Source organism: Heterodontus francisci, chromosome 6, assembly GCF_036365525.1.
Source record: "Heterodontus francisci isolate sHetFra1 chromosome 6, sHetFra1.hap1, whole genome shotgun sequence".
NCBI classification, from domain to species: Eukaryota; Metazoa; Chordata; class Chondrichthyes; order Heterodontiformes; family Heterodontidae; genus Heterodontus; species Heterodontus francisci.
In genome coordinates this window covers 28,517,550-28,529,362 of record NC_090376.1, presented here as the reverse complement: position 1 = coordinate 28,529,362, position 11,813 = coordinate 28,517,550, and the positions used below count along the sequence as shown (strand labels likewise).

Genomic DNA, 11,813 nt, shown 5'->3' with positions numbered 1-11,813 from the left:
GCCCCCACCCCCAAGCCCATCAGAGTGCAGAGTTCAACCTTTCCCCACCTCGGTGGCGCTAGCATTTCCTGAACACAAAAGTGAAGGTGTGTGAGTGCCACACGTTGTGCTAAGGATTGAGAACTGAAAGTAAGATCGCTGTGGTTTATATTTTAATTCATGCAAATATGTAATTTAAATATGCTAACTTGGGTCCCGTCGCAGAGCAGTAGAGGGGCCGTCATGGAGCTTGTCTGCCACCAGGCAGATCGCGTCTGGCAATCCCGGCGTCGGGTTCCACAGCGGCTGCTGTCGCTCCGATTTTCTGGACCGCCCCCCCTCCCCGCCACGGAACCCGACATTGGGCTGGTAACGAAATCTAGCCCACAATGTGGCCTATCATGGATTTTTACCCTACTTCTTTCATCACAAAGAAAGGTTATGCTAAATATTCTTCCTAACCCCTGGATTAACTCCACATTTTGTTCTTACTTAGATAGATATTGATTATTCATACCTGGCAGGTTGCTTTCTACAGTTGACCCTTCCATAATTCCAATCGTACAGGAACTATTATAAACCATCATAAATCATTCTCTCTATTTCCATTTATCCTTTTATAACCTTCAGTCCTATTCTCTATTGCAATTATTTTATGAAGGAGTTAATTGACGCAACACAGCTTTTAATGAGAGTTTGGTCTTTATAGCCATTAATCTGTGGGATGTATGGAGAGAAAATTCTAATCTGTAGTGTTGCTTGAGACATTAATTTTGTACTTGATTCCAGTTATATTTAACTCAGATTACATAATTAGGAATATTTTTATTGGAATTTGTTCATCTTTGCTTTGTAAATCAAAACATTATATCAGAATGTAGGCACAGACTCTCCAGTTCAATCCATGACCTCTAATGGCTCTTCTGATCTTAGGTAGGAATGCATTTGGAACATTCCAATTGGTTTCTGCACTCCAGGGCTAAAGAGAGTTTAGAATCAGCCAAGGTTCCCACTGCTCATTGCTATTTAGTAAGCCCTGTTGGAAAGCAAATGTGCATGGACATCAGGTCAAGTTTAGTCTTAGCTGTAATAATAGCTTGCTGATCCTTGCTACCTTTACTCCCTTATGTCCAAATAAATGAGATACAAGGGAACTGCCCACACTCTTGGAACCGTACCCTCCAGACAACCTTTCCAGAATGAAATATTTTTCGCTTTGTATTCCTCCATTTAATGATTCATTCCTTCAAGTAAATATAGTTATAACATTACATGATTATAATTCACTGTTCATCAGATTTTGCTCTAGGTCACCTCAATTGAAGCAACAATCCACGATATATCTTCTACACTCTGATATGTTACAGTTTCAGAGGATGGACTGAAACTGAGATAACCCCAAGGTGTCGGTGCATCTGTAACACCTAAACCATGAAAAACTATTTTAAACATTTTTTACTTCTGTAATGCAGCATTCTTTGGAGATAATATAGATCCAAACTTAAAGCAAAATACAGTACGCTAATATACTTTGATGTTGGTGTAAAGGCTTGAGAGGAATTGAAAACCTTACGTCATTGCGACACAAAATGGCGTCTGTAACAATGAAGTTAGTTGTACTGCAATTCCTTGTAATTCAGTAAGAACCAGAAATTGTGTTCCATTTTCCAACTCAATTAGATTCTTTGCAAATTCCCTTCCCACCCCCTTGCTCCAACTAGAGTTTTTTTTCAATCAGCTGATAAGCTGTAAAAGTCAGCGCTTTACTATTATAAATGCCATACTACGGTAATTGTATTTCTGCACTGGTGGTTCTGATTTTTCCTCGCAAGGTGAAGCACTGCATAGAGTGTTGTGAACTGGTGAAAGTCATGCAATGAGTACAAGAATAGCTGGGCTTATAACAGTCAACACCCTGGTTAGAAGTCCAGCAAGCAACTACTGGAGCTGCAGCCCAGTGTTGGAAAAATGTATACTGTCCACTTGATAATTGTGATTTTTATTCAACTTGCATAAATTAGTATAGATTGTTACAAGATTGCTTCTATTTTTCTTTGTAAAAATTTTATAGTTGGATTATGGACACTGATTCATTTGGAATCTTGAAAAGGCTGAAGTTTGTGGTTGTTTTTAAAAGAAGTTACCAAAAGATTTGGACTGAATGCAAACAATTTTTACTGGAAGGCACCTGTTTGCAAAGAACCCAACAGCGAGTTGTGTTTTGGCTTGAAGAGTTGCAAGGAAGTGACAAGCCAAGGTTTATGGTTGTCACAAGGCTCGTTTCTGAAAGCGTTTTGGTTTCATTTTGAACTGTTAAAAACAGGCAGTTGGAGTTTGCTTATTGATGTGCCAGGGGAACAGAAGAAGATCCAGCCTGTCCATCTTTCTCTTGAAAAGCAACTCCAGTATCAAGTGTGTTTCCTGTTGCCTCCTGTATTTGAAGAAATCCTGCATGTTTGCAGAAACCTTACATCTTTGGAGGAACTTTGCATCGAATGTGTGAGAATAGAAACCTTTGTTGCTGCACACTTGATGTAAGACCTATGTGGAGCCTTCTATAGTTGCATCTCTTTGAAAGCCTACCCAATCTGATCTTCAACATCACCTGGAAGGAACTGTTCTGGGAAGATCCTTGTGACAGCTGCCTATTTGGGACACCTCACCAAAACAAAGGACACCTTCCATATCTACTTTTCAGTCTAATTTTTTTTATTCCTTCTACCTCTTTGTAACATCTGTAAACAAAATCCCTTTTTTTTCCCCCCAGTTAACCGGCTGTGTATGTATGAGTGTGTGCATGAGGGCTAGGATAAATAAGGAGTTTTAATATTTCCATTTGTGTGTATGTTTTACTTCATTATTGGTTAAGACTTGGTTTATAATAAACGGATAGTTTGTTGTTTATTAAATCTGGTTGGTGTTTTATTCTGGGGAAAAAGTAGAGTATATGATTGATTGTTTCAGTAAGTGGGAAAATTTAAATATATATGTTGTGAGCTGTGGAGAAGTGGGACTGAAATAACAGTGCACTCCTCCCACCATGGTCATAACAAGATGTTACTCAGTGGAGCAAGAGAAAACTGCAGCAGACCATAAAGGATCTGAACCATGCAGATAGTAGGAGAGGGGATGTTGTATGATTGCTTCAACAGTGATGTCCTTTTTCAGAACTCAGTATGCTAATAAGCTAAGTATCAGGACATAGTCATGTGACTAGAAGCCATAGTCACTCTGCAACTATAACACCCTAGAGAGAGGTTCTGTACATAGTTTTCTCTGTATTGTATATAATAGTTTAGCTGTTAATAAATCTGTTCGAGATCTTCAAAGGCACTGGAACCCACGTACCTCATTGTGTTGCTTAAGAGAACACATGACAAGGGAGATGTGCTCTTTTTACACTCAAATTTCTAAAATTGTTGGCCTAGAAAATAGGTGGCACTGTGTCCGTTTTTTGATCGCTAAATGGACCACTATGCCTGCAATAAGACAGGCAGAACACACATGCTCATGGAGCCCTCCATATTGGTCTAAGCAAAAAAAAAAAAGTGCCAAAAGCTAAAACAGGCCTTGGGTCCTTTGCATATTCAAAAAAGGGGCCAAAGGCCTGTTTGAGGCCCCCACTGTAATATTCGGTTGTCATGAACATAGCTGGCATTTTGAAATTTGGAACTAAATTTTTCAAGTATTTTTCAAAGTTCAACAAGAGCTATTGCTTCCATCAGCTCAATTACAAGGAGAAAGTTATCTTCTGACAATATCTGCTTTCTACCATCTTGGTTGTTTACCAAGACCCATCAATTAGCCTTGCAATCTTGACAAATTCAGCACAACATGATTTCAAACTTAATTAGGAACATTTAGTACCTACATGGGAGTCTTTTGTTCTGCACAACTTTACTGTAAAACTTTGTCCCCCCTTTCAGAATTTCAGTATGAATCTTTGAAGTACTCCAAGATTTTGGCAGTGAGGTTTAAAAGGGCCATTTATACTACACATAGACAAACGTAATTTACACTATTGTTTTCGAATATCAGTGGGTAGTCATCATCAATGAGCAGCAAACCTGCTGAAGTGGAGGTTGAAATGGCTTCCATGATGGTTCAGTAGATCGATGCCTTATGTTACTCTGAGCCAATCAGACAATCACCGGTTTGTGTAAAGTTATCTGATTTCAATCAGGTGCTAGCATTGGGCTCAGTAACCCACAATTTTTCACCTATTTCTTTCAATAGGCAGAACATTGCAGGCTGGCAAATGTAGAAACAGAAAAAAGGAAAGAAAAACCCTGGCCAGTGTATCTGGGCAAAGAATAAGGGAAAATAATCCTGCTCCTGGTTGCCAACTGCTGGCTTTCTACTGGAAAGCATGTTCATACAGGTGAGAACATGATCAGACTTAGATATAATGTTTGCCTGCTATCTACCCTGATTTTAATTGCTCTTCCGTTTGTGACCGTGGCTTCAGATGCCTAGACCCGGAGTGCTCCTTGAACCTCTCCACCTCTCTTTCTTCTTTTGGGATGCTCCTTGGAGGCTGCCTCTTTGGCCAAGGTTTTGGCCATCTGCCCTAGTGTTGCCTTGTGTGGCTTGGTGTCAAGTTATGCTTTGTGAAGTGCATTGGGATGTTTTATTATGTTAAATATAAGTTGTTGTTATGTGGTCCTTCCAGATTTGGCAGTCAATAGCTAAACCAGTCATCTGCCATACCCATTCAATTCTGCCTCCCTTGGACTTAAGGGAGCAGAGATGTGGGCTGTACCGAGGGAATGGCCAAGGTACGAGAGATTAATGGTTTCAAGGGGACTAGGGAATCAAAGGTGGAGGTGAGGCTGTGGTTGCTCAGATCGGTAGCTGCAGAAATATCAAGGTGAATAGAGGGCCAAAGGCTAGACAGTTGTAAATTAATTGGAGGAGTATTTCTTTTCCAGAAGGAAGTAGGGTTGGTAGGGGGAAGGTAGATGTGGTTAGAGAGCGATACAAGGAACTGATCAGTGATGGCCTTATCTGTGATTGACTCGATGTGAGTAGCAAGGCTATGTGCGATGGAAGTTTTTATGGAGGGTGAGATTAAGGGAAGATAAAGGGCAGTGAACTCAGAGGTGAAATAGCATGATGAAGTGAGATGGAGGTTGAAATCACAATGGATGAGAAGTCATTTGGTGCAAAGGTTGAGGGAGAAAATTTTTATGCTGAGAAAATATTCCCCCGGCTGAGGAATATAGAACACGATGCTTCTGATACAGAATAATACGTTGGCCATTTAGGACTGAGATGGGGAGCGATTTCTTCACTCAAAGGGTTGTGAGTCTTTAGAATTCTACACCCCAGACAGCTGTGGATGCTCAGTCGTTGAATATATTCAAAGCAGAGATCAATAGATTTTTGGGAATTAAGGGATATGAGGATAGTGGAGGAAGCTGGAGTTGAGTAGAAGATCAGCCATGATCTTGTTGAATGACAGGGCAGGCTCTAAGGGCCAAATGGCCTATTCCAGCTCCTATTTCATATGTTATTATGCTTGCAGATGCAAAATCACACTTGGGCAAGATACAGGAGCCTTACCAGCATGCATAGAACCATAGCCAAGCATGATTCAGCACCTTAAGAAAACAAATAGGGGAAAGAGGAGGTCATAGAGTTTTAAAGCACAGAAACAGGCCCTTCGGCCCAATGCGCCTGCGCCGACCATCAAGCACACGTCCAAAACTAATCCCACTTCCCCACACTTGTCCCGTAGCCTTCTATGTTATGGCGTTTCAAGTGCTCATCTAAATACTTCTTAAATGTCATGAGTGTTCCTGCCTCTACCACCCCTTCAGACAGCGTGTTCCAGATTCCAACCAACCTCCAGGTGAAAAACCTTTTCCTCAACCCCCCTCTAGACCTCCTGCCCCTTACCTTAAATCTATGCCCCCTAGTTATTGACCTCTCTGCTAAGGGAAAAAGTTTCTTCCTATCTATCCTATCAATGCCCCTCATAATTTTGTATACCTCAATCAGGTCCCTCCTCAGCCTTCTCCATTCCAAGGAAAACAACCCCAGCCTATCCAGTCTCTCTTCATAACTGAAATGCTCCAGCCCAGGCAACATCCTGGTGAATCTCCTCTGCGCCCTCTCCATTGCAATCACATCCTTCCTATAGTGTGGTGACCAGAACTGTATACAGTACTCCAGCTGTGGCCTAACCAGCGTTTTATACAGCTCCATCATAACCTCCCCACTCTTATATTCTATGCCTTGGCTAATAAAGGCAAGTATCCCATATGCCTTCCTAACCACCTTATCTACCTGTGCTGCTGCCTTCAGTGATCTATGAACAAGCACCCAAAGGTCCCTCTGACCTTCTGTACTCCCTAGAGTCCTACCATCCATTGTATATTCTCTTGCCTTGTTAGTCCTCCCAAAGTGCATCACCTCACACTTCTCAGGATTAAATTCCATTTGCCACTGCTCTGCCCATCTTACCAGCCCATCTATATTGTCCTGTAATCTAAGGCCTTCCTCTTCACTATTTACAACACATCCAATTTTCGTGTTGTCTGCGCACTTACTGATCATATCTCCTATATTCACGTCTAAATCATTAATGTACACTACAAACCGTAAGGGTCCCAGCACCGATCCCTGCAGTACACCACTGGTCACAGGCCTCCATTCACAAAAACAACCCTCTACCATTACCCTTTGCCTCCTGCCACTAAGCCAATTTTGAATCCAAATTGCCCTGGATCCCATGGGCCTTTACTTTCTTAACCAATCTCCCATGTGGGACCTTATCAAAAGACTTACTGAAGTCCATGTAGATGACATCAACTGCTTTACCCTCATCTACACATCCAGCCACCTCCTCAAAAAATTCAATCAAATTTGTTAGACACGACCTTCCCCCTAACAAAGCCATGCTGACGATCCCGGATCAATCCCTGCCTCTCCAAGTGGAGATTAATCCTGTCTCAGAATTTTTTCCAATAATTTCCCTACCACTGATGTTAGACTCACCGGCCCATAATTACCTGGTTTATCCCTGCTACCCTTCTTGAATAATGGTACCACATTCACTGTCCTCCAGTCCTCCGGTACCTCTCCTGTGGCCAGAGAGGATCTGAAAATTTGTGTCAGAGCCCCCGCTATCTCCTCCCTTGCCTCACATAGCAGTCTGGGATACATCTCATCTGGGCCTGGGAATTTATCCACCTTTAAGTCTGCTAATACAGCTAATACTTCCTCCTTTTCAATGCTAATCTGATCAAGTATATCACAATCCACCACCCTGATCACTACACCTACATCATCCCTCTCCATAGTGAACACAGATGAAAAGTAATCATTCAAAACCTCACCTATGTCCTCCGGCTCCACACACAGATTGTCTCTTAGATCCCTAATGGACCCCACTTTTTCCCTCGTTATCTATCCCCTTGCCCCTAACAGACTTATAAAATGCCTTGGGATTTTCCTTTATCTTATCTGCCAGTGATTTTTCATGCCCCCTCTTCGCTCTCCTAATTACTTTTTTTAAGTACTCCCCTACACTTTCTATACCCTTCTCGGGCCTCCGCTGTTTTCAGCACACTGAATCTGCCATAAGCCTCCTTTTTTTTTTTACTGATCCAATCCTCTATATCCCTTGACTTCCAGGGTTCCCTGGACTTAAGGTAATTGCCACAAAAATCAAAGTTTTGTCCAGTTTGGCTTTTATATGAAATATAAAACATCTATATTAAAACAGTTGGTGTAGTTTGTTCTGGATGTGAAACAGGCTTAAAATGTTGGTGCTTTTGAACTGCAACTTTAAATAGATGAGCACATCCCAATCTAAAAAGTTTCCTGACAAGCAATTAACCTATGGGTGACATTAAACCATGTTCACTTTTAGCAATTTGAGTTTCTGGCCTTAAAGACATAGGCCACTTAAATAAAGCTCCACCTTAGCGGTATGACAATTAAGGAGGAAAACAACAATAACTTGCACTTGTATAGTACTCTCAGGATGTTCCAAGCATTTTTTTTAAATGATAGTCAGTTGTTTGTGAATGAAGATGTTAATTTGTACATAACACACTCCCATAGACAGAAAATAAAATCAATGACCAATTATACTGCTTTCTATTCAGTGGCAGTGTTTGAGTGTTGAAGATTGGATAGGTCACTGTCTGCTCCTCTTTGAAAAGTGCCGAGGAATCTTTTATATCCATCTAAACCAGCAAATGCAGCCTCAAGTTAATGTTTCATTCAAAAAACAGCGCTTACTGCAGTGCAGCATTCCCTGAGTACTGCATTAAAGTATCATCTGTTTAAGTCCTGGAGTGGGGCTTGTACCCACATCTTTTTGCCTCAAAGCTGAAAGTAGCATTAACTGAGCCAAGGTGACACTTGCAACAAGGAATAATTTATATATTGTACTTTTTTAAATTTCTGTATAGTCTCTGTCTATATCTTTGCTTCCGTAAATGATTGTCAGTAGTTTTAGTCTGTACAAAGCGGATCTAGCATTTGATATGTCTCCTCTCAATTCAGAGAAGGAAACTAACATGAGTCCGATATAAATTCCAGAGTACTATTACTAAATAGGGTAATTGTTAATCCCAGACTATGTAACTCAAGACCAAACATTCCTCCTTTTGAGGACTGAGTCGTGCTTAAAGAGAATCAGGTGTGCAGACATTGAAAGAAAATCTGTATCCAAAAAGCCAGACCATGTGGGCAATAGTGAAAGAAATTTAGACTGTGGTATTTAAAAATAAAGATATTACTGTAACTACTGTTACCATGCAAATACTCATTTTTGTGTCAGACCAATCTTTAAGGCAATTGAATTCCACCTTCAATAGTGGACTCATTTGCAACACTGATCGCAATTAGGGACTGACAGTATTTAATGAGCAATGTCCCATGGCAACAGAAGCAACAATATTACCCACTGACATCACAAACTACAGGTTTATTGCAACCTACACAAGGCAGTGTGGTTTTTGAAGTTATTCAACTTGGTATAGGTGTGAAATGTGAGTTGTCAACCAGTCAAAACAACTGCACTTTCATCTTACTGTACAATCCCTACCACTAATTGTTGCTCTTAAATGAGGATATAGAATTCTCTCTCTCTCTCTCTGTGTCTCTCCCTCTTCCTTGTGTATTTTCCCCCATTCAATCCAACTTTCTAAAAGTCTTGCATTGTGTGGAACCGCATCCTTCTTACAATTCCTTGATTTTGAAATAACAGGAGCTCTCCTGTTTATAGGATTTACTGCTTCAATGGTTACCAGATTTACAGAATTAACTTTATATTTCCTTTCCCCTCTCTCCTATTATTTATGGCACGGCACGGCCCTGCTCCTAGGCTTCTGCCAGCATTGGCCAACCATTAGGAACTCATGGAGCTGCTGGTCCAGTTGTCCTGTGGGGAATGATCGCGCAGTCCTCGAGTACCAACACGCTTGAAGTCTCTTCCTTGGGATCACAGGAGGTCCCACAATTTCTGTGCTAATTCTTACTTCAGTTTAAATTATAATTAAACATTAAAGCTGAGGCGGGTGCAAAGCAACCGACATCAACCTTTTTTGAGCGAGAAGGTAGTTGCCTTGGTGCGTGACAAAAGAAAAAAATGCATTTATATAGCGCCTTTCACGAGCTTTAGAGCCAATGAAGTAGTTTGAAGTGTAGTCACTGCTGTCATGTAGGAATTAACAACATATAATAAATATTTTCTGAACAACTAAAGTCTGGAAAACCTGGGATCTTTCCTTTGCTCTCTCTCTCTTGGCCTTCAGGTGGTATCAGCATTTGTTGCTGTTTCCCTGTGCAGCTCAATGTTCAGGAACGTCCATCTGCTGTGAATGTTGCCATTCAGTTTCCTTGTCAGTTGCCACAGGGGGCAGTATGATCCCAACGGGATGATCCCAAATCCCTGCGGAAGTAGCGCCAGCTTTTACCAGGGGAAAAATAAATAAAAATCTGTAGCTGATAATTGCAAACTTTTTGCAACTGTTGTGAAATTGTTTTAAAGGGACGCGGTTAAAGAGCGAGGGGGGTGCTGAGATTCCTTCAACCAATTGATTTGGGCGGATCTCGTGGAATTAATTCCTGTCCAGATATTTAATGGATCGTCTTGTCCACAAAGATAGCCTGGCCGCTCATTTCTCTCCCATCTCGGCAACTCAGGCATCCAGATGTGTACAGATATTTATCTGCTGCAACCCAGAAGGTAAATAATGTGGGGTATTTTTCTCTTAAAAATCACTGGTCTTGGGGTTTTTTTAAAAAGTTGAACAGGGTCAGTCTTGCGATTATACATTTGTTGACTCCAAAAAGCTTTTCATTCTTTTAGACAGGTTTGCAGTTTTAACTTGCCTTCAGAGTTGTTGTACCCGGTTTAATTTCAATTCTGCACCTGACTGACTACATTGAGGATATCACCAGCAGGTGACTGCCAAAAGAAAAAGAGTTTGCATTTATATAGCGCCTTTCACGACCTCCGAACATCCCGGAGGATTTCCAGCCGATGAAGTGCTTTTAGAGGGTACTTTTATAATGCAGATAGTTTGTGCACAGCAAGGATCCGCCAAAAGCAACAACAACTTATATTTAAAAAGCACCTTTAACTTAATAAAACTTCCCAAGGCGCTTCACAGGAGCATTATAAAATAAAATATAACACCAAGCCCCATGAGATATTAGGTTAGCTGGCCATAAGCTTGGTCAAAATGAAGTAATTTATGACTTTAACCCCTTATAGGATCTAAACCAAATTAGGAGCACATCCCTATGAATCTCCTTTAATTATGTTCAAACCAGACTAATTCTAAGAATTGTACTAGCTTTCCCTCAAAGAAAGAAAACCAACAGAGAATATTATCATCTTTCAGATAGCCTATTTTAATATTATGACTAAATCATAAATATCCCAGATATATTAAGGGTCTGGAAATCTCTTTTCAATATATAGCTCTCCACAGAGAGGGAGTTCTTGTAGTTGGACACAGAATACTACATGAGATGAGTTATTAACTTTTTATAGAGCTATTAAAGAATTTAACAAGTAATAAACTTCTTAAATGGATAAGTATATCACAATATCAAATATTACTGAGAGATGTAACACACATGCTGATTTCTAACATAGAATCCAAAACCTTGCTAATGTTACAGCAAAATTATCTGAGAATATCCAGAATATTCATCAGAATTTAAAGTAAACTTTTACCTTAAATCCTCAGGGCAAGGCATGGGATGAGAAGTGTTGTTTGAGGATACAACACCCCTAAACTTTGCTTTCAAAACCTTTCATTTTTATACTATTTCTAAGGTGTCATCTGACTTCCAGCATTTTTATTTTATTTTTTTTTTATTTAGAGATACAGCACTGAAACAGGCCCTTCGGCCCACCGAGTCTGTGCCAACCATTAACCACCCATTTATACTAATCCTACATTAATCCCATATTCCTATATTTCCCTACCATCTACCTATACTAGGGGCAATTTATAATGGCCAATTTACCTATCAGCCTGCAAGTCTTTGGCATATGGGAGGAAACCGGAGCACCCGGAGAAAACCCACGCAAACGCAGGGAGAACTTGCAAACGCCGCACAGGCAGTACCCAGAATTGAACCCGGGTCCCTAGAGCTGTGAGGCTGCGGTGCTAACCACTGCACCACTGTGACCTTCCTGTGTTCCAGTTCTACTTAATGTTTTACTGGAAACCCCATGTTTTCTGAAGTTGTAAGCCTTTATCTGGTCAAAATGTTTATAATTGTGTTTATTTGACCTCTTGTTCCTGTGAATCCATTTTCTACCATTGCCTTTTTTTATGGTACCTTCATGCAACCTC

At 40.6% G+C, this 11,813-nt stretch overlaps 1 protein-coding gene across 1 annotated transcript in view; it reads left to right on the top strand.

The window, feature by feature from the left end:
- The first annotated feature begins 10,080 nt into the window (after positions 1-10,080).
- LOC137371566 (NACHT and WD repeat domain-containing protein 2-like) overlaps positions 10,081-11,813 on the top strand; it is a 45,114-nt gene continuing 43,381 nt past the window's right edge. Inside the window, exon 1 of the mRNA XM_068034404.1 lies at positions 10,081-10,186. Within this exon, the coding sequence (XP_067890505.1) occupies positions 10,081-10,186 (106 nt within the window). The remainder of the gene's footprint in view (positions 10,187-11,813) is intronic.